The sequence below is a fragment of the Ahaetulla prasina genome, chromosome 4 (assembly GCF_028640845.1).
Source record: "Ahaetulla prasina isolate Xishuangbanna chromosome 4, ASM2864084v1, whole genome shotgun sequence".
Classification (NCBI taxonomy): Eukaryota; Metazoa; Chordata; class Lepidosauria; order Squamata; family Colubridae; genus Ahaetulla; species Ahaetulla prasina.
In genome coordinates, this window is record NC_080542.1 from 84,951,210 (window position 1) to 84,974,595 (window position 23,386).

Genomic DNA, 23,386 nt, shown 5'->3' on the forward strand with positions numbered 1-23,386 from the left:
AGAGGGCAAAGTCTACTTGTCTCAGACGTGGCAGGCCAACCTTCGAGAATTAGTTTGTAAGGTTCAAAGTGAACACAAGGTCCCCTTGGCATTGCTGTCAATGCTCCTAGGCAAAATAGTTTCTGCCATTCATGTCACCCCATGGGCACACCTTCATGCCAGAGACTTTCAACGGTTTCTTTTGCCTTTTCAGAAGGCGGGCAAGGGCAATTCTATAACCAGGGTCCAGGTATCCCCCAGGTCAGCAGCTCTCACCTGGTGGAGGTCTCCGGTAATATCCAAGGGACGGCTGTTTCATGAGTCTCAATGTCTGGTGCTGACAATGGATGCTAGTCTCCTCAGTTAGGGGTGCATATCCAGTCTCAGATTGCTCAAGGCAGATGGTCGGGCCTCAATCTGCAATAAAACATTAATTGGCTGGAACTGAAAGTGGTTTATTTGGCTCTTTGGCACTTTCAACAGTTGGTCACGGATAACCATGTGTTGGTACTTACCGACAATGTGGCCATGAAAGCCCATATAAACTGCTAAGGGGGCACCGGATTGGCTGGTCTGATGTTGGAGGCCAAGAGACTGGGCTTCTAGGCAGAGTGCCACCTGTGCTCATTGACAGTGGAGCACATATCTGGGGTCTCCAACGTGCAGGTGGACTGGCTGAACTGGTCAATCATAGACAATGCGGAGTGGCGCCTGCACCCGTCCCTCTTTTGGGGTTTGATGGACCACTTTGGCCTCCCAGAGGTGGATTTGTTGGCTAACCCAGAGAATGCTCAGCTTCCCTGCTTTTATGCCCACTTTCCAGCTCCATGAGCGGAGGGTGTAGACCAGGGGTAGTCAACCTTTTTATACCTACCGCCCACTTTTCTATCTTTGTTAGTAGTAAAATATTCTAACTGCCCACTGGTTCCACAGTAATGGTTATTTAAAAAGTAGGGAAGTAACTTTATTTATAAAGCAGAGTTACAGCAAGTTAAAGCATATAATAATAATTACATACCAAATACTTTATGTCGGACTTTCGCTAAGTTTGGCAGAATAAATCTTTCTAAAACAACTTACTGTAGTTAAATCTATCTTTTTATTTATACTTTACATACATAGAAGCATGAAGTCTGATGAAATTACATTTAATTAATTAAATTATTAATGAGACCCCTGAGGCTGATGCTGCGAAACTAAATACTGGATATCTGGCTCAATTTTTGTAAGGAGCAAATGAAGCTCCTCTCTTTCAGAAACATTCAGGAGATTTCTTTCTTTGGTCATAATATGATTAACAGCACTAAAGCCTGATTCCACAAGATATGAGGTAGGGAAAGGTATCAATAAACTGAATATCATTTTCCACATATTTGGATATAAGAAGTCATTTTTTATTTTGCCAAAGGTTTTCATATCCACCACTATCGAATTTATGTTTACTTTCTTCATCATATCTAATTTATAACTGTTCTTCTTGGCAAGTTGTATAAGCCTCTTCAATATTTGCGGTAAAAGGATTTTTCTTCCAGTCATACTCCTTCAATTTCAAAATATCTTCAAATCATTTTTCCATGTCCAATTTAAGTTTGTTGAGGTAGCTACCGAATCTGTCAATATCCTCTGGAGTTACATCATCTTTTATAGATGATAATTCAAGAAACTGATAAAATTCTCTTCAATAGATTATAACGAAGTAGTTCAAGTTTGTCAATAAATAATGACACAATACTTTGGTAACCTATAAGAGTTTTGTTAGCTCTTTGAAGCTGCAAATTGACATCATTAAATCTCTTGAAAATATCTGCCAAATAAAAGGGCATCATTCTTTACTGTTTTTAATTGTTGACACAGATTGGTCTCATTATTACTTTCAAAAAATTGTATGACACTATCATATAATGCTACAAAACGAGCCAAAGATGTACCCTTTGACAGCCACCGAACTTCTGTGTACAAAAGTAACATAATAAAATCTTCATTATTGTCCTGGCAAAGCTGTCGAAATATTCTATCATTTTTTGCATTGGATTTGATCTTGTTTACGGCTCAAATTACTATCGTTAATGATGAATGGAGACTTGTACTTAGATGTTTTCCTACAAGATATTGTCTCTATACCACACAATGAATACGTAAAACATTTGGCACTTCAAATAAGCAACAAATCCACGATAGCGACCTACCATTGATGGTGCACCATCAGTAGCGCATGCAACAATATTATCCAAAAGAATATTATTTTTTGTAAAGTATGATTTCACAATATTAAATATAGATAATCCTCTTGTATCTGTAATGAGATTTATTGCAAATAGCATTTCTTCTCGTAATGTATTGTTTTCATCAAAATAATGTACATATGCCATCAATAAAGCATTATTATCTGCAATGGTAGACTCGTCCAATTGCATGGAAAATGAAGAGTTTTGAAGAATACTTATAAGTTATTTTTCAATTGAAGAAACTGCCATTTCTTCAATTTGTTGCTTTACTGTGCTATCGCTTAGAGGCAAAGTTTTTAAAATTTCAGGTATATCCTAATGCATTACTGTTGAGATAAATTCTTTTATAGAGGGTATTATTACAGTTTCTCCAATATTATAGCTTTTACCACTTTTTGCAATTAATTGTGAAATTTGATAAGCGGTAGTTAATCCATTTTCGTTCACTGCATGTTGTTTCTTAAATGATGCAACGATTGTTGAACGATTTTGAATTTTTTTATATATTTCCTGAAAATATTCAGTGGGCTTGTCCTTATCATTTGGATGCTTTGTAGAAAGATGTTCTCGCAATCGACTTGGCTTCATTACCTCATTGGATAATGTTTTATGACACAATAAACACATTGGATGTTGTTTATTTAAACAGATTCTATGAAACCCATTTTCAGATACTCTGGCAAATAGCCATGAGCGTATTTCTTTTTTTGAGACATGGGCTCACAATATTTCACAATATTTTGTTTGAAGCTGTAGGCATGTGCTCACTCTCACAAATCTAACTGCATAGTGACCAGTGTGACCACAAACAAAAGAGCCTATGCCGTGTATCTTCGTCTGCACATGCCTCTTATGCATTGTGGATTGGGTTGCGGGGGGGGGGGGCGCAGGCTGCCAGCTCTGCTTGTCTGTTATAGCTGGGTGGTGTGTGGGGAGATGCGTGAGCTATTCTGGGATGAGGCTCTTTTGTTTGCAGTCGCACTATAGCGCCATTTAGTTTCACTTACATAACGTAAACTAAACTTATGCGCGGGTGATACAAATAGTATATTTTCAGAAATTTAAATTGTCACAGGGAATTTTATGAAAACCTAATGAAAATGTTTTAAAATAATGCTATGAATTTTTTTTTAAAAAGTCAATTAAATTTTAAAAAAAGGAAAGTGCTTCAGTGTCAGCTTTGGAAGCCATCCTAGGCTGGAGGCTTCCATGTTTGGGAAAGTAGGAGGGGGGATTTGGTAGAGGGGCCCATTAGACATAATATCATTCTTCCTGCCGGTCAAGGTCAGGCCGAGCCTGCATCTGGAGAAGGAGTGGCTGGAGTGATGTCTTGAGGTGGGATGGTTGCCGACTGGAGCATGTGATTGGCAGAGGGGTCAAGGGGGTGGTGATTTTGGAGTTTGTCTTGCTGAGGAAAAACCCAGATCCCCAGATTTGGAGTTTCCCCAGTTGTGCCAGTTTACCTATGCTAGTAAAAGAGCTTTGAAAGATGTTTGCTTTGGAGTCTTTTCTGCAGGAGATGGTTTTTTGGAATGCTGACATTCAGTATCAGACAAAACCCCTACTGCCCACCATGAAAGCTGGAACGGCCACTAGTGGGCAGTAGGGACCAGGTTGACTACCACTGGTGTAGATGCTCTTCACAGCCCATGGCCATGGGGGCTCTTGTATGTATTTCCACCTCTACCTCTCCTTCCGAGAGTGGTGCGAAATGTTCTGGAGGGGCGGGCCTCGGTCATGCTTCTCGTGCCTCATTGGCCTCAGAGACTGGTTTGCCGACCTTAAGAGGAGACCTGGTTGGGCATGGAAGGGGGGGTGCCCCTGGTTGAAATGTGCCCACCAGGTTTCCGTGCATTTCATTAGCCGAGGGCCCAGGGTAGGGGTGGTGGGGTGGCGGTTATTATTAACGAGGGTCTGCGACCGAGGGAGGTCACTGTTCCACAGACAGCTGGATGTGAGTCCCTCTTTGTGAGGTGGAGCCAGGGGATACAGGTGGGTTAGCAGATTACGCACTTGGTTCCCTGCGGCGTGACAGCAGCCCTGCCCGAACTGCTGGAGGTGATAGCCGAGCTGGTGGTTGATACCTCCAGATTTATGGTTATGGGGGATTTCAACCTGCCATCGCTCGATGAGTCATTTGCTGCAGCTCGGGAGTTCATGACTTCCAAGACGGCCTTGGACCTGACCCAGTTAGTTGATGGTCCCACTCACATTGGGGGAAACACTCGGACTTAATTTTTGTCTCTGGACAGTGGCTGAATGATCTAGAATTAAGGGATTTAGTCACTTTACCCTTGTCATGGTCGGATCATTCGCTCCTTTGGTTGGACGTTTGAACTGCCAACCCGCACCGCAGGGAGACGGAACCGATGTGTTGGTTCCGTCCCAGCGCCTGATGGACCCGGAGAGGTTTCTGACGGAGCTTGGGCCACTTCCTGAGGACCTAGCCCACGACTCGGCTGAAGAACTCGTTGTCGCCTGGGAAAGGGCGGCGGCGGGGGCCTTGGACCGCGTCGTGCCTTTGCGGCCTCTGACCCGGCGCTGATCTCGACTGGCTCCTTGTTATTCCGAGGAGCTGAGAGAGATGAAGCGCCGGAAAAGATGCCTAGAGAGTGGTTGGAGGGCCAGCCGTTCTGAACCTGATCGAACAGTAGTAAGGTCTCATCTTCAGACCTATCTAGTGGCGATAAGAGCGGAGAAGCGTGAGTATTTCTCCGCTCTTACTGCGTCGGCAGATAACCACCCAGCAGCCTTGTTTAGGGTGACCCGCTCCCTTCTTACTCAGGGACCTAGGGAAGATCCCTTGCAAGGCCGTGCTGAGGATTTTGGACAATATCTGCACAATAAAATCGCTCAGATTCGGGATAGGCTGGACACAGATTGGGTAGTTTCGGATGGGATGACGGAGGTGGATCTTGAGGCTGTCATCTGGGAGCAGTTTGACACTGTGGCTCCTGAGGACATGGACAGGATAGTGAGGAGGCTGAATGCAACCACATGTTTATTGGACCTGTGTCCCTCCTGGTTGGTACTGGCCACACAAGAGGTTACGCGAGGTTGGCTTGAGGGAATTGTTAACGCTTCTCTGAGGGAAGGTGTCTTCCCTACTGCCTTGAAAGAGGCTGTGATGAGACCCCTCCTCAAGAAGCCTTCCCTGGATCCAGCTGTTTTATCGAACTACCGTCCAGTCTCCAACCTTAGTTTTGTGACAAAGGTTGTTGAGAGTGTGGTAGCACATCAGCTCCCTCAGTACCTGGATGAAACTCTCTATCTGGACCCGTTCCAGTCCGCTTTCCGGCCTGGGTACAGCACAGAGACAGCATTGGTCACACTGGTGGATGATCTCTGGAGGGCCCGGACAGGGGTTGTTCCTCTGCCCTGGTCCTATTAGATCTCTCAGCAGCTTTTGATATTATTGACCATGGTATCTTGCTGCGGCGGCTGGAGGGGTTAGGAGTGGGGGGCACCGTTTTTCGGTGGTTCTCCTCTTTCCTCTCTGACCGGTCGCAGACAGTGTTGGCAGGGGGGCAGAGATCGACCGCGAGGCACCTCTTGTGTGGGGTGCCTCAGGGGTCGGTTCTCTCACCTCTCCTGTTCAACATCTATATGAAGCCGCTGGGCAAGATCATCCATGGTTTTGGGGTGCGGTGTCATCTGTACGCTGATGATACACAGCTGTACATTTCCACCCCTAACCACCCCAGCGAAGCCGTTGAAGTGATGTCCCGGTGTCTGGAGGCCGTGCGGGTCTGGATGGGGAAAAACAGGCTCCGACTCAACCCCGCCAAGACCGAGTGGCTCTGGATGCTGGCATCCCGGTATAATCAGCTGATGCCATCGCTGACTGTGGAGGACGAGTCATTGGCCCCCACAGAGAGGGTCCGCAATCTGGCGTCCTTCTGGATGCACGGCTGTCATTGGAAGAGCATATGACGGCCGTCGCCAGAGGAGTTTTTTATCAGGTTCGCCTGTTGCGTCTCTTCTTAGATCGGGATTCCTTATGCACAGTCACTCACGCCCTCGTTACCTCCTGTCTGGACTACTGCAACGCTTTCTACATGGGGCTCCCCTTGAAGAGCACCAGAAGGCTCCAACTGGTTCAGAATGCGGCCGCGTGGGTGATAGAGGGAGCGACTCATAGCTTCCATATAACACCTCTCCTGCGCAGGCTGCACTGGCTTCCGGTGGTTTTTCGGGTGCAATTCAAGGTGTTGGTTACCACCTTTAAAGCGCTCCATGGCATAGAACTGGGTTATTTACGGGACCGCCTGCTGCTACCAGCGACCTCACATCGACTAGTGCGCTCCCATAGGGAGGGTCTCCTCAGGGTGCTGTCGGCCAGACAATGTCGGCTGGCGACACCCAGGGCGGACCTTCTCTGTGGGGGCACCAACTCTCTGGAACGAGCTACCACCAGGTATCCGCCAACTCCCTGATCTCCGGACCTTTTGACGCGAGCTGAAAACATTTCTGTTTCATCGCGCAGGACTGGCCTAATGGGTTTTTAAATGGGGTTTTTATTGGTTTTATAGTGTCCAGCCAACTTCGAATTTTCTTTTTTAAAACTGGTTTTAATTTTTGTATCAATTGTTTTATTTTGGCTGTAAACTGCCCTGAGTCCTTTGGGAGAAGGGCGGTATAGAAATTTAAACAATAAATAAAAATATATAAATAAATAAATAAGGCATTGTCGGTGGCCCCACCTTGGAGCATCCCTCAGGGCGTGGCTTTGCTCAGCCAGGGGGTGTTGGTCCACCCAGACCCTATGTGGCTCCAATGGACCGCCTGGCGCTTGAGCGAGGACAATCTCTCCTCCAGGGTCATCCAGACCTTCCCGGATGCCTTCCACGGAACGCATTTATTGGGCCACTTGGTGGGCTTTTGTACTTGGTTTGATCATGTGGGTGTTTCTCCCCTCCGGGCCTCGATAGCCCACATCCTGAAATTTCTCCAGGACAGACTAGATAGCAGGCTATCCCCAAATACCATTCGGAGGCAAGTGGCGGCTCAGTCAACTGTCCTGACTTGTGGGTCCCTTACTTTCTTATCCCAGCATCCCACCATACAAAGGTTCCTGAATTTATGTCCCTCCGTGGTTCACAGGTATCCCACCTGGGACCTGTCTATTGTACTGAACTCCCTTATGGAAGCCCTGTACGAGCCCTTACGGACTACCAGTCTCTGCCTTTTGTCATGTAAGATCGCCTTTTTGGGGGCAATTACTTCCACCAGGCAGATTTCAGAGATTGCTGCCCTCTCCGTGCGAAGTGACCTCTTCGTGTTTCACGCTGATCATGTCCTTCGGCTTGAACCCTCCTTCATTCCTAAAATCAATATTCCCTTTCACTGGATGCAGGAACTGATCTTTCCCAATTTTTGTCCTAACCCAGCCCACCTTTTAGAATGCCATTGGCATACCTTGGATGTTCAGAGGGCTCTCCATATTTGCCTTAAGGAAACTTCCGATTTATGAAGAACGGAGTTGTTGTTTGTCTCCTTTATTCCAATCTTTAGGTTGCAAGGTGTCTCCCTCCGCCGTTGGCAGATGGATTCGCCAAACGATCGCCAAGGCATATGAGCTGCATTCCTTGCCAAGACCCACTCATCTGACAACACATTTTAGTGTGGCCATGGCGGCATGGACCACACAGGCGTCATTGATGGAAATCTGCAGGGTGGTGACTTGGACTTCCCCATTGCCCTTTATTAAACACTATAAATTGGACAAATTTGCCTCTGCTGAGGCAGCATTTGGCCATAGGGTGTTGCAGAGGGTTCTCTGGAGGGGAGTCCTCTGATGAGACTGCACCCGCCCGTAGTTAGGGACAGTAAGCTTTGATATGTCCCATGCCTGGTTACTGTGTCCACCAGTATGGAGAAGGGGCGTTGATCTTACCTGAAGCCCAATGCACCTTCTCATTGGATGGACACAGCAGCCAGCCCCACCCTTTTGTCAGTCTGGTCTTCATTACTAACTTTCCTTTCTTCCGACACGTCGAGTCTGCTTTTTTGTTTTCACCAAAAGCTGGAAATCCCCTAGCAACAAGGGTGGGACTTAACAACTCTGACAGACTCAATCCTCCAATCTGAACAGACGAGTACAACCGATGCCTGGCTGCTGTCTCCACCTAACAAGAAGGTGCATCTCAGGTAAGACCAACGCCCCTTTAAGCTTACTGACATACTGTCAGACAAAATTTAGAAAAAAAATAGTTACGTAGAAGAGATAAATAAGGCATATTTTGTGTGATCCAAGAAAACCTGGAGACAATTCAGGAAATAATATGTTTTTCCAAAAGAGCTTCTGTTATAGTTTCTCCAGTCACAATCTATGCCATATTTTATTTGGATGGGACTTTGAATCACATAGTTACTAACTTCTCTGATAACTCTAAATGTCTGCTGTGCCTTTTATTTCTTAGTATTTGCATATGTTTAAACTGCTCTTGGAATTTGGTAGCTAGACTAAGGAAGGGTAAGCTGCAAATGCTGTCTAGACTGTCTTATGATCAGGGCCTTCATCTTCATTAATTTATCTGGGTTGAGGAAATATGGAGCCATCAGGCTGAGAAACAAAAAAGGAATTTCTCTCAGTGATGATAGATAAAATCATAATGAAATCTTTATTTACAAAATGCAATATAAAAAATAAAATATGCAGAAAATGGTGAAAATAAGTTTTAAAAATATAATATCCATGCATCCAACAAATAATGTAATTGTTAAGTTATAATATCAAACAAAAAACTTAATTAACCATAAATTAGAAATTCTAAAAATTAACATATTGGAATAGATTGCCTAGTTTATACATTAAGGTATTTATTCTTGGAAAATACAATAAAATCTATGTCAGAGGGAAACATTGTAACACCGTGATGGTGAATCTATGGCATGCGTGTCAGAGGTGGCATGCAGCGCCCTCTGATGGCATGCAAGCTGTCGCCCCGTTCAGCTTTGTTGCGCATGCGTGCGCGCCTCCCACTGGCCAACTGGTCTCTGCCGCGCATATATGAGGGGCAGGGCATGTGTGCGTGCACAGGGGTGGGGTGCATGTGGGGGGTACTCATCTGGAAAAGATTAGCCATCATTGTTGTAACACTTTTTGATTTGTAGAAAAGTAACCTTTTCAAGTATTGATAAATTACACATTTCTTGAAACTCGGTTTTGAACCTTGAATAGTAATATTTTTTTTCACACCTAGAGAAGTAGGACCTTTCCAAGTCAGTCAATACTTATTTCTTAGTTGCTCTCCATTATAAACAATTTCCTTAAAAACAATCAAATTTTTTTTTTTAATTAAAATAGTTTTACAACAATTAAATTTTTCCCCCTCCCCCCCTCCCTCCTAAACCCCCCTCCCCCCCCCGGACTTCCCGGAGCAAACACAAGGTATAGTTCCTTAAACAAAACAGTCATACATTAAATTTTTAAAATCTAACACAATTATAATCTTTCTCTCTCACATAACCTGACTTCTTCCATTAAAATCAAAAATAACATCCTTCATTCAAAAGCAATCCGAAATTTCTTAATCTGATATCTATTTTGAATATAATCAATCCAGTTCTTCCATTCATTTAAATATTTTTCTTGAGTACTGTCTTTCAAGAAGGCTGAGATTTTAGCCATCTCAGCCAAATTGGAAACTTTCAATATCCATTCTTCTATTGTGGGTAATTCTTTTTTCTTCCAATATTGTCCAATCAACAGTCGTGCTGCTGTTATTAAGTTCAAAATCAACTTAGTCTCAATCACTGTACAGTCCGTTGTTATTCCCAAAAGGAAAAATTGCGGTAGGAACTTTATCTTCTTCTTCAGAACATTCTGCATAATCCACCAGATTCTTATCCAGAAAGACTTAATTTTCTTACAAGTCCACCATACATGAAAATATGTAGCATCATCACAATTACATCTCCAACATTTCGCTTGCATATCTGGATACATACATGATAATTTCTTAGGATCTAAATGCCATCTATAAAACATCTTATAAAAATTTTCCCTTAAATTCTGCGCTTGCGTAAATTTAACATTTCTAACCCAAATTTTTCCCCATGTTTCCAACATTATTGGTTCTTGAATATTCTGTGCCCATTTTATCATACAATCCTTTATTAAATCTCTTTCAGAATCTATTTCTATCAACACAGTATACAATCTCTTTATATGCCCCTGAGTTTGATTTCTAATTTGTTTAACCAAATTTTCTTCATTTTGAATGATACCAATTTTCTGATCTTCTTTCCATCTAGCCTTTAACTGTCCATATTGAAACCAAGTATAATTCCTCCCTTCTTCTTTTAATGTATCCAAAGATTTTAGTTGTAAATTTCCTCTCTCATTGTATAAAAGATCTTTATAAGTAATCATTTCTTGTTCCTGTTCTATATTTATATTCTCTACTGCGTGCCTAGGACATGCCCATATAGGAATTTTGTAATTTAACTTATAATAATATTTTTTCCAGACACGCAGAAGAGAAATTCTCAACACATGATTCTTAAAAGCTTTATCTACTTTCTTATCATACAATAAATATGCATGCCAACCATATAATAAATCATAACCTTCTATATTCAAAATCCTTTCCTCCGTCAAATTAAACCAATCACTTAATACCGAAAGAACAACTGCTTCATAATACAATTTTAAATTAGGCATTTTAATCCTCCTCTTTCCGTGTATCTTGCATTATTTTCATTTTGACTCTCGCTTTTTCCTTCCCATATAAATTTATTAATTCCAATCTGCCATTCATCCAAATTTTTATCTTTCTTAATTATTGGTATCATCTGAAACAAGAACAAGAATTTAGGCAAAACATTCATTTTATAGCTGCTATTCTCCTAACAAAGATAATTGTAATTTTTCCAAGTATTCATTTCCTTCTGAATTTTTTTCCATAACACATCATAATTATTCTTATACAATTTTCCATTTGATGAAGTAAGAAAGACTCCTAAATATTTAACCTTTTTTACAATTTCAAATCCTGTTATTTCCTCTAGTTTTTCTTTCTGGTTCTTAATCATATTTTTGGTTAACACTTTTGTTTTATTTTGATTCACTTTAAACCCTGAGACCCTTCCATATTGATTAATTACTTCCAACAAATATACACTCGAATTTATAGGCTGAGTCAACATAACAACCAAATCATCTGCAAATGCTCTGACTTTATATTCATATCTTCTAATTCTAATACCTCTATCTCCCTTAACTCTCTTATCTTATCCAATAAAGGTTCCAAAGATAAAATAAACAATAAAGGTGATAAAGGACACCCTGCCTTGTTCCTTTCGCAATTTTAAAACTATCTGTCAAACTACCATTAATTATTATCTGAGCTGTTTGCTCTCCATAAATTGCCCTAAGTATTCGTATAAAACCATTTCCAAATTGCATTTTGTCTGTTAATTTAAATAAAATTCCCAATGCAAACGATCAAAAGCTTTCTCTGCATCCAAGAATATAAACGCTGCGGAATCTGATTTTTCTTTTCCAAGTATTCCAATATATTCACTATCTGCCTAACGTTATTCCTCATTTGTCTCCCTTTTATAAAACCAGACTGGTCAGTGTGGATCCTTTGTTGTACAATTTCCATTAACCTATTTGCCATTATTTTTGCAAAATCTTATAATCATTATTCAAGAGTGAAATTGGTCTATAATTCCCAGGCTTAGTACAATCCTGATCCTCTTTTGGTATCAATGAAATAAAAGTAGTCCTCCATGATGGTGGTACTCCTCCTCCCTCAATATCTGATTGAATAACTCCATAAGTGGACCAACTATCTCATCCTGTAACTTTTATAATATATTGCTGTAAGTCCATCTGTGCCCGGGATTTCCTATTTTAATTGCTTTATTACCCAAATAATTTCCTCAGAAGTTATAGGCCGATTCAACTCTTCCCTTTGTTCATTAGTTAAACCTTTAACCTTATATTCTTTCAAATATTTATCAATATCCATATTCAATATTGTATCTCTGGCATATAAATTTGTATAATATTCCAAGAAAGCTTTTTTAATTTTATCCTGTTGAAATCGCACTTTACCCTTGTATTCAATTCCTTCAATAGTACGTGCTTTCTGTCTTTTCCTTAACATATAAGCCAACCACCTCCCTGATTTATTGGCATTACAAAAAGTATTATGTTTAGCATATTGTATATTGGTTGCCACCTGATCTGCCATTAACATATTAAATTGACTCTGTAATATCTTTATCGCCTCAGTAGTTTTTAAATCATGTGGATTATATACCAATAATTGTTGTTTCCTCTGAATTTCCTCTTCTAAATCCCTACGCTGTTTTTGTAGTTTTCTCCTCTGTCTACTATTAATATATATCAAGTTTCCTCTCATAAAGGCCTTGCTCGCGTCCCACACCATTTCTATCAAGTTCCTTTCCCAAATTATAATCAAAAAATTCTTTCATTTGTTTTTTACATTGATTTACATTATCCTCATATCTAAACAAATTTTCATTTATTCTCCATGATCTTCTTCCACCTTCATATTGCAACTCCATCCATACCGGACTATGATCAGTTAAACACCTTGGAAATATCTTTGTTTTCCTAACCCTAGAAAGCAAGTCATTGGTAATTAATATAAAATCAATACGTGAAAAAGATTGATGCCTATCCGAAAAATAAGTATAATCTCTATCATCAAAATTCTGCCTTCTCCATATATCTTTCAACTCAAAATCTTCCATCAAATCAAAAAGATTTAGGCAATTTTGCATGCATAGGAATTTTCTTAGAAAGAGTTCTTTTATCTTTTCTAATGTCCATTACACCATTCCAATCCCTAATATAATAAATGTTTTATAGTCCCAAAAGTCAATTTTTCATGTAACAATTTATAAAATTTTTCTTGTTGTTGATTAGGTGCATATATGCCAATCACAAGTGTCTTTTCCTTCTAAAATCAATTCAATAGCAATATATCTTCCTTGAATGTCCGTTTCAATTAATTTACTTGATATATTTTTCTTCAAATATATAACTATACCATTTTTCTTATTCGGAGCAGAAGAAACAAAATGTTTACCTAATTTCGAATTAATCAAATATTTCTGATCTGATAATTTTATATGTGTCTCTTGCAAACATATCACATCATTTTTAAATTGTTTCAAATAATGGAATATTTTTCTTCTTTTCTGTGCTGAATTTAAACCATTAACATTCCATGTCAAAAATTTATTTGCCATCTCTGGCCTCTTGAAGCTTCTGAGCAATTAGCTGAAGACCCTCACTCTTCGGCTTGGCTCCTCCCACAGCTTCAGTAGTAGAATCCGATTCTTGTCTTTGAAGTCGTTCCTCCATCTCCTTACGCCTAATAGCTCCCCTTGTCACTCTTTGTTCCTGAGATTGTTCTTAAGGGACTGATATCACAGGTGCAGTTTCAGCTTCCCCACTCTGTTTCTCTTGAAGACTTTTATCCACTGTTTCTACATCCACTTTCAATACATTAAAAGAAAATTGCTTTCAATTCAGTATCAATTCGATATCTCCTGCCTTGAAAAAATACTGTTAAACCAATTGGAACCTCCCATCTATATTGAATCTGATGCTTCTTAAGCTCTTGTGTAAAAACCTAAAATCCTTCTATCCTTTAACATTTTAGCAGGGATCTCTTTCAAAACCAACACCTCCTGTTCTGCTATTTGCAATTTCTTTTGGTATGTAGCTTGCAAAATCTGATTTCTTATTGTAGAAGTTAAAAAATAAATTACAATATCTCTTGGGAGCTTTTTCTGCCTCGCTACCCAAGAATTAACCCTATATGCCTTATCAATTTGAAAATCAACTTCTAGAGGGTCCATGCCTAACATTTCAGCTAAGGCTTCTGATATAACTTTTAAAGGTCTTCTTCCTTCGGTCTTGAAGACCCTAATTCTCAAAGCCTTCTCCAACGCTCTATATTGCAATACCACCACATGATCCTCATTTTTATCCACTTTATTTTGAAGCTCTCCAACTTTATTATCCAAATACTGATTTGCTTGACTAATTACTTCCACTTTATCCTCCATTACTTCCAAATTTTTTGCCAAACCTTGAAAACCATCAATAAATCTTCTCTAATTTTTTATTAGTCTCTTTAATTTCTTGCCTAAGTTGATCCTTCACACCATGAATATTATTCATAATTTCTTTAAATCGCTCTTCAGAAACTCTGTTCTGTTCCTTTAATATATCTTCTAAATTAGTTTCAGACCCCCTTCTCGTCATGGGAGCTTTTGGTGGCTTAGAAGCCATTTTAATTTAAGTAAAGTCTCTAATTAAAATTAGAAATCTCAAAGTCTCAAAAAGTCTCCAATTAAAGTTGTAAAATAAAACCTTTCACCTTGCCTCCTCTGGAAAGCTTCTATTCAGCTAAAATCCACAAAGACGAACTTCGCTTTCTCTCACAAGCAGCCTCCAATCCACTTCCTTTCAGACGCCATTTCTTCCTTCACTAAGTTCAAGTGAGAAAAAGTTTTCCCCTTTTAAAAAGGAGTAGAAGTCAGCTCTCTTCTTGCTTCCCCAGTAATCGATCACTTGTATTTGCCCCGTCTGCTTGAAGTTATTCAAAACGGAATCAATTGAGCAGAGGTGGGCGTTTTCCTCTTGTCCTGCCTAATTAACAGGATCGAGCCGAGTCTGGAGTGGGGCTGGGTTATGCAGGCAGCCCTCCGAGACTCTGCATAAGAAAGCAGAGCCCCTGGGGCAATCTTCCGCTCTCCAGCCGCTCTGGCTAATCTCTTTCACCCAGAGAAAAGCTTTGAAGCTGGCTAACAGCCGTTCTCCCGCTGTTTCACCAGCTTTTACAGAATCTCAGTTCGGGACGCCATTCCAGGCGTCCTTCTCGGGGAAAACGAAACCACCGGAAGCCAAAAAACAATCAAATTTTATGGTTTCATAAAATGTAATGCAAAATACCATTAACATCTTTAACATGAAAAGATTTATCCATATATCTACCTATATAAATTACAATATTGTTCCAGAATAAAACCAAAGTTGGGTATGAACTTATATGAATTAATGTACCTCAAGACTGAAGAAGTTAATCTTTTTAATAGTTGCATTCATTGATACACCATTATCAGATGTTTTAGGTTTGCATTATGTAAGTGAGAGCCAGGTGGTGTAGCATCAGGCTCGAAATGAAAAGATTGTGAATTCTAGTCATCCTTAGGCACTAAGCCAGTTGCATGATTTGGGACCAGTGGTGGGATTCAACCAGTTTGCATTGGTTCAGGAGAACTCTTAGTTAACTTTCTGAGCAGTTCAGCAAACTCGCTGTTGAAAGAAACAGCCTTTTGTTTTTCCCACTTTACAGAGTTAGGAAGGCAGGAAGGCAGGAGGGAGACATTTTGGTGTGGCTATATGTCTTGTTTCTAGCCTAATCCTGATCTTTATTGCCCTGCTTAAGTGTTTTCAGAAACTGCCTCTGCAATTAAGCCTTGTTACATTGTAACAGCTAATGGTTCTTGGCAGTACTCCCAGACTTTCTGTAGCCTGAGCTTCTCCTGAGGTTTTTGTTTAATTAGGGCAGGGGTCAGCAACCTTAAACACTCAAAGAACCACAAAGGTCCTAACCGGAAGCCTCCCATTCAATTCTGGAGCTGACCAGAAGTCGAGTTCCCCCACTATAGAGTCTCCTCCTAGCGCGGTGTCCTTTTTCCTCTACCTGCCCTAACTGAAAGCCCTATCAATTGTGGAGCCAACCAGCGACAGGGAGCCACAGCAGAGGGATGAAAGAGTCACATGTGGCTCCAGAGCTGCAGGTTGCTGACCCCTGAATTAGGGGTTTGATTTTTTAAAAAGTTTTTGGGTTTTTATTTTTAAAATATACATTAACATCAATACGTGAACAGTCCGTCATCTGGGTATCATTCATTTTGGGACAAGTAGCAATAATGATGTTAATAATATTTTTTACATTAATCAAATTTATGAAATCCTAGTACTAATATACATGTTTATTTTAGTTATTCAATATTTCAATGTTCCATTTTAATGCCAATCACAATATTATTTGAGCTTACATTGTAATGCCTTCTTTCAATCTCTAATCCTTCCCTCTAGTTATTGCTTTTATTCTATTGTATAAAAAATATGAATGCTAATATTCCCCTATTTCTTATTTCTACCTCTATTCTGGCTTCTAATCATGCCATCGTTAGACTAAAAAAAAGCAAGAATGAAAAAAAAATTCCTTTCTATCCATCATCTCTTGCCCGTTTCAATACTTCAATTCTTATTCGCTTTTTGACTTGCCTTCCATACTCCTCTTTTGGATCCTTATCTCTTATCTGCATCTGTGTGTTCACAATTCAGTCTAAACATTTCTCTCATCTCGATCCTCCTATGCTGCCCGGCCTCCAGAGTACCTGCCCAAGTGCCTAGTTCCCTTTCAAAAGTATCTTCCTGCTTATCTAATTCCATTTTTAAATCTCTCAAATCTTTCCCATTGGTTTATTTCATCAGTCATTACTATCTTTATTATCTTCTCCTCATCTTCTTGCTTTATTTGCTTGTTTTTCTGTTCTGTCTTTTCCTCCATATTTTCTGTTGACTCCTTTCTTTCCTGGAATTTTTGGTCTTCATTCATTATTAGTTGCAGGGTATTTTCTATTTTCCCATTTATGCCATCCAATGGGTTCTTTATCTCCCTGTAATTCTTTGTCATAGTGTCTTTAATGCTTTGGAATATCAACCCCATTTCTTTTGAGATTTCACTTATTTCCTCCTGATGGAGCATCTTGTCTTATTTTAGTAGGTTCCGCTTTTACTTAGTAGTCCAAATACAATATATTCAAGCCTAATGTTGCTCCTCAGGAAGTACAATACTCATAGTTATTTATATTTCAAGCTTATTCAATCAGTTCCATTTAAATAGTCCAGGAAGCTTTCCAAGAATCAAAAGTTACTTTACTTAAGAGTCTTCCTTATTCCCACAGTTGAGTCTCCAGTAATCATAAAGTAGATCAGGGGTGTCCAAACTTTTTTGAGTGAGGGCCAAATACAGAAAAATAAGCAAAGGCCTGGGCCACTGGGGGGGGGAGGGGGGGAAATGGGCGTGGCTTATTTTGGGGTGTGGCTTGGTGGTCACGTGACTGGTGGGCGTGGCTAACTGCTCATGTGACTGAGTGGATGTGGCTATGGGCATAGAAACTACTCAGAGGGCTAAAAAAAGTAATTTTTGACCAGTCCTCACACTTATGACCATCCTCACATTTATGCCCATTGCAGCATTTTTAACAACCATATCACTCATTTCACAACTGCTTCTCTTCACCACGGTTACAAGATAGGGTGCAAAATGTAAAGATAGTTGTACGTGTGAGGACCAGTCAAAAGTGTGAGAACCTGTCAGAAATCACTTTTTTCAGCCGTCTGGGTAGTCCCTATGCACAGTTTAGGCTTAAGTATACTATATGTGTGAGTTATATATATGTGCATGTGTATCTCTATGTTTGTGTACGTGTGTGTTTGTGTTATGTTGATTTTAATGTAATATTTTAAATATAATTATTCAGAAAGGCATGCGGCCTGAAAACCTGGGACATTACAATACAGATGGATACAGTCAGTCTACTAAAAAGCAACAATATGTGGATATCATCTTCATTTAAGGGGAAATGTTTCATATTCATTCATCTTGTGTCAAACTTGGTCATAAGACTTGTGGACTTCAACTCCCAGAGTCCCTCAGCCAGCAAAGCTGGCTGAGGAACTCTGGGAACTGAAGTCCACAAGTCTTAAAGAGACCAAGTTTGGACACCCCTGATCTTGGCTTTTGTTTTGTATTTGGTATGAACTTGAAACTCCCTTCGTTATTCCTGCCCAAGGGGTGGAGGCGAGGAGCCTCACCAGGCGGCCCGAGGAAGGCGAGATAGAACTGCTGGGCCGGGCACGGCCAGCAGCCTCTTCGCTTGCCGCCGCCTCCTCCCCTCCCTTCGTTATTCCCTGCCCGAGGAAGGCGGATAGAACTGCTGGGCCGGGCACGCCAGCAGCCTCTTCGCGCTTGCCGCCTCCTCCTCCCCTCCTTCATTATTCCTGCCCGAGGAAGGCGAGGATAGAACTGCTGGGCCGGGCACGCCAGCAGCTCTTTCGCGCTTGCCGCCACCTCCTCCCCTCCCTTCGTTATTCCCTGCCCGAGGAAGGCGAGGATAGAACTGCTGGGCCGGGCACGCCAGCAGCCTCTTCGCTTGCCGCCTCCTCCCCTCTCCTTCATTATTCCTGCCCAAGGAAGGCGAGATAGAACTGCTGCCGGGCACGCCAGCAGCCTCTTCGCACTTGCCGCCTCCTCCCCCCTCCTTCGTTATTCCCTGCCCGAGGAAGGCGGATAGAACTGCTGGGCCGGGCACGGCCAGCAGCCTCTTCGCGCTTGCCGCCGCCTCCCCTCCCTTCGCTATTCCTGCCCGAGGAAGGCGAGATAGAACTGCTGGGCCGGGCACGCCAGCAGCCTCTTCGCGCTTGCCGCCGCCTCCCCTCCTTCATTATTCCTGCCCGAGGAAGGCGAGATAGAACTGCTGGGCCGGGCACGGCCAGCAGCCTCTTCGCTTGCTGCCGCCTCCTCCCCTCCCTTCGTTATTCCCTGCCCAGGAAGGCGAGATAGAACTGCTGGGCCGGGCACGGCCAGCAGCCTCTTCGCTTGCCGCCGCCTCCCCTCCTTCATTATTCCCTGCCCGAGGAAGGCGAGGATAGAACTGCTGGGCCGGGCACGGCCAGCAGCCTCTTTCGTGCTTGCCGCCTCCTCACCTGTTTCTCGATGGCTGTCACTGCCGCCACGCGTGTCCGACATGGGGAGGCGCGAGGAGCCTCGCCAGGCGGCCCGAGGAAGGCGAGGGTAGAACTGCTGGGGGCAGGCACGGCCAGCAGCCTCTTTCCGCCGCCGCCTCCTCTGCCCCTCCTTCATTATTCCCGCCCATGGGAGGAGCATGAGCCAGCCAAAGGGCCATATTAAATTATACTTCCAGAATTTGCTGCGGGCCAATAAAAACTGACCCGCGGGCCGCAGTTGGCCCGCGGGCCGTAGTTTGGACACCCCTGAAGTAGATAATTATAGAACAGTAGGTATCATCACAGTCCTTCAGATGGATCTTGTTTATTTCTCTTATCACAAACTTTCTCAGGCTTGTAGGGGTATAGTATATTTTCCATTCATTAGTAAGTGATGCCCCCAGCTTAGGTTTCAGTGTTGTTTCAAATGTAAAAAGTTATTTAATCCAATTTTAACTCATTTTATAGAAGCAAAGTCAATCATCCAAGTAGATAGTTCCAGCATTTTAAAATGCCTTTCCAAAACAATGCCTACCTAGTTTGAAAGTTCAGTTTTCTATGTTTTAAAGAAGTCTTTGGTTTTTCTCCCCTTAGTTCCTTTCTTTTAGGTCTAAGTTTTTTCTCTGTATAATTGTTCACCGCTTTAACCAACAGTTCAAAAAGTCTCTTTTCCTGGATTTTCTCTTTTTTCTTTTCTTTTTTAAAGTTAGGGTCTAAATAAAAAAGGAATCTTCTCACCAAGCTCCAGTCACTTTCCATCTACACCACTCCTGTACTTCTTTGTTGCCCCAGCTGTCCCAGCTTCACAGCAGCCATGATGGCCAATCTTCTTGTCGTGGATAAGAGGGGGAAAAGCCCTGAGTAGAGTGGAAGAGTTGCTGCTTCCTGCGACCTACTCCTCTTTTCTTCACCACTCCTATAGGATGGCTTTAGCTCCTTTTGGAGCCCGCCAATGGGGAGAACTCAATGCAGGAACGCGGAAACCCGGTCCTCATGTCCGATCTCACCGCAATGTCAGCTAGAAGTCCAGAGCTTCTGGGGCTTTATTTTTTTTAAAATAATTTTTATTGTTATTTCTCTTTTAAAAACAAAACAAACACAAACATAAAACATACCGGTATATTTCCTTTATACAACAGTTTCAGATCGGTGTTCTTCTATTAGGTACATTTCCCCCCAACTCTTCTACACATATATTTAACTTTATAATCCCTTTAATCCTTATTTATATATGCAATACTTCATACATAATATTATAACGATACATTATTTTACTGACATTATTCACTTTATGATGCCTTCCCAATCATTCTTATTTACTGTTTCTATTCCCCAACCATTCGTACCATTTGTTCCATACTAAATAATATTCTGTTTCTCCTTTTATCCCTTTTGTTAATTTGTCCATCTCCGCACAATCCAAGATTTTTCTTATCATTTCTTCCTCTTTTGTTATATTGTTATTTTTCCAATTCTGTGTGTATGTTATCCTTGCTGCCATTATTATGTTTAGAATTAAGTATTGTATTTCTTTAGTGTATTTTGTGGTAAATATTCCCACAAACTCCGGTTTCCAGTTTATAGGTTGCTCAACTCTTGGCAAGCCTTGCTGGCGGAAGATGCCATTTATAAAGCATCTTGTACTGGTTTTCCTTGTATGCCGTAGCCAAAGTCAATTTTAAATTTGTTTCCCACATTTTTCCCCATTTCTCCAATTCTATATTATATCTGAAATTTTTTGACCATTTTATCATTGTCTCCTTGACGACCTCATCCTCCATCTTATATCTCAATAAGTATTTATATATTTTACTGATTAATTTTTCTTCTGGACCTTGTATAATTCTTTCTAATGCTTGCTGTTCATTTTGGAATTCATGTAGTTTTATGTCCTCTTTGTATTTAGACTAAATTTGTGTGTATGTCCACCAATTTATCTGCCTACCCTGATCTTGTTTTAATTCTTGTTTAGTTCTTAAATTTCCCTGTTCATTCAGCAAATCCTTATATCTAATTACTTTATCTATATCTATTAAATTTGAGTGTTTCAAAGCTTCCATTGTGGACATCCACTTTGGAATTTTTATATAATGATTTTTAAAAAATTTTTGTCAGGTCTGTAAAAGGGCATTCCTTAATATATGCCTTTAAAAATACCTATGTTTTAATTTTTTTGTCCCATAGGAATGCATGCCATCCGACTTGCAGATTGTGTCCTTCTAAAGCTAAAACCCTTTTATTTCTTAATTCCATCCAATCTTTTAGCCAAATTAGAGTAGATGCGTGGAAGTATATTTCCCACTCCGGTAATGCGAACCCGCCTTCGTCTTTACCTTCTTGTAAAAGTTTTAATTTGATACTAGACTTTTTCCTCTGCCATATAAATTTTGTAGTTAGTTTGTTTAGGTCATAAAAGAATGTTTTTCCTGGTTTTATTGGTATAGTTTGAAATAAGAATAATACTTTCAGGGGTATATTAATTTTAATAGTTGCAATCCTCCCAATAAATGACATATGTAAATTTCTCCAGTTCTCAAGATCTTTTTTTATTTGTTGTATTATTCTATCATAGTTGTCTTCCTTAATTGAGGAACACAGCTATTAATCAAATCCCGAGGTATTTTATTTTCTTAGTTATGTGGATTTTTGTTTTTCCTTCCAATTCACTTTCTTGTCGTCTTGTGAGATTTTTAGTTATTAATTTGGATTTATTTTTTATTAAGGGCCGGAATAGCTCAGGCTGTAAGGAGCCTGTTATTAGAACACAATAGCCTGCAATTACTGCAGGTTCAAGCCCGGCCCAAGGTTGACTCAGCCTTCCATCCTTTATAAGGTAGGTAAAATGAGGACCCAGATTGTTGGGGGGGCAATAAGTTGACTTTGTAAATATACAAATAGAATGAGACTATTGCCTTATACACTGTAAGCCACCCTGAGTCTTCGGAGAAGGGCGGGATATAAATGTAAATAAAATAAAAAAATAAAAAAATAAAATAAAATAAAAAAATTATTCTTAAGCCCCACTGCCTCACCAAATTCTTCTACTTTTTGAATCAATTTAGGGCCAGATTCCAATGAGTCTTCCAATATAAATACCAAATCATCAGCGTATGCTTGGACTTTATATTCTTCTTTTTTGATTTTTAAACCCTTTATTTCTTGGTCTTCCCTAATTTTTATCAGAAGTGTTTCTAAGGTTAGAATGAATAGAGGAGGAGAAAGTGGGCATCCATCTGGACCTGGTGATTTTTTGTTTTTTTGTTTTTTTTAGTGCAGCCCCTAATTTTGTCGAGGTTATTGGTCCATTTAGCATCTCCCTTTGCTCTTCAGTAGTTTTACTCATATTTACTGTCTCTATGTATTGTTTATACAGTAAATATGAGTAAAATTACTGAAGAGCAAAGGGAGATGCTAAGTGGACCAATAACCTCAACAAAGCTCTTCAGTAATTTTACTCATATTTACTGTCTCTATGTATTGTTTGAGGACGCAGTGGCTCAGGGGCTAGGACATTAAGCTTGTCAATCAAAAGGTCGGCAGCTCAGCGGTTCAAATCCCTAGTGCTGCCGTGTAATGGGGTGAGCTCCCGTTACTTGTCCCAGCTTCTGCCAACCTAGCAGTTTCGAAAGCATGTAAAAATGCAAGTAGAAAAAATAGGGACCACCTTGGTGGGAAGGTAACAGCGTTCCATGCACCTTTGGTGTTGAGTCATGCCGGCCACATGATCACGGAGACGTCTTCGGACAGTGCTGGCTCTTCGGCTTTGAAACTGAGATGAGCACCGCCCCCTAGATCGGCAACGACTAGCACGTATGTGCGAGGGGAACCTTTACCTTTACCGTTATGTATTGTTTAATTTTTTCCTCAACTATATTCTCTTGTGAGTATAGCTTTGTAAAAAAAATTTGTATTATTTTCTTTTTTTCTTCCCTTCTATATTGTACAATCCCACTGTCATCTTGTAGTTGGTGTATCATTTTTTTCCTCTCTTTCCTTTTTTAGTTTAATTGCTAACCAATGACCCGTTTTATTCGCGTGTTCAAAATAATTTTGTTTCCCCATCTTAATTTTCTGTACTATTTCTCCTTGTGTTGTCAAATTAATTTTATGTTTTATGGTGTCTCTTTTTTTTATTTTACTATTCTGGGATTCCTTCTGTAATTCATATTCTGCTGTTTTAAGTTCTTATAATCTTTCATGCTGACGTTTTCTTTTCTTATTTTTTCTAGCCATGTATGCAATTCTTAATCCCAGTATGTAAGCTTTGGCAGTGTCCCATAGGTTTTGTAATGATGTGTCTTCCTTTTTATTTACCATGAAAAATAATGTCAATTCCTTTTCTAACATCTGTCTATATTCTTCATCTTTACACAAACTTTGA

General features: G+C 40.7%; 1 protein-coding gene across 4 annotated transcripts in view; it reads left to right on the forward strand.

Annotated features, from left to right (window-relative positions):
* Positions 1 to 23,386, forward strand: part of LIMD1 (LIM domain containing 1) — an 88,857-nt gene that overhangs the window by 41,986 nt on the left and 23,485 nt on the right. The window contains exon 4 of one of the 4 annotated variants that reach the window (XM_058181658.1): positions 7,719 to 8,217. The exons of the other annotated variants lie outside the window; for them this stretch is intronic. Within the exon in view, the coding sequence (XP_058037641.1) occupies positions 7,719 to 8,002 (284 nt within the window). The 3' untranslated portion in view covers positions 8,003 to 8,217. Of the gene's footprint in view, positions 1 to 7,718; positions 8,218 to 23,386 lie in introns of those variants that run through there. 4 annotated transcript variants of the gene reach the window in all.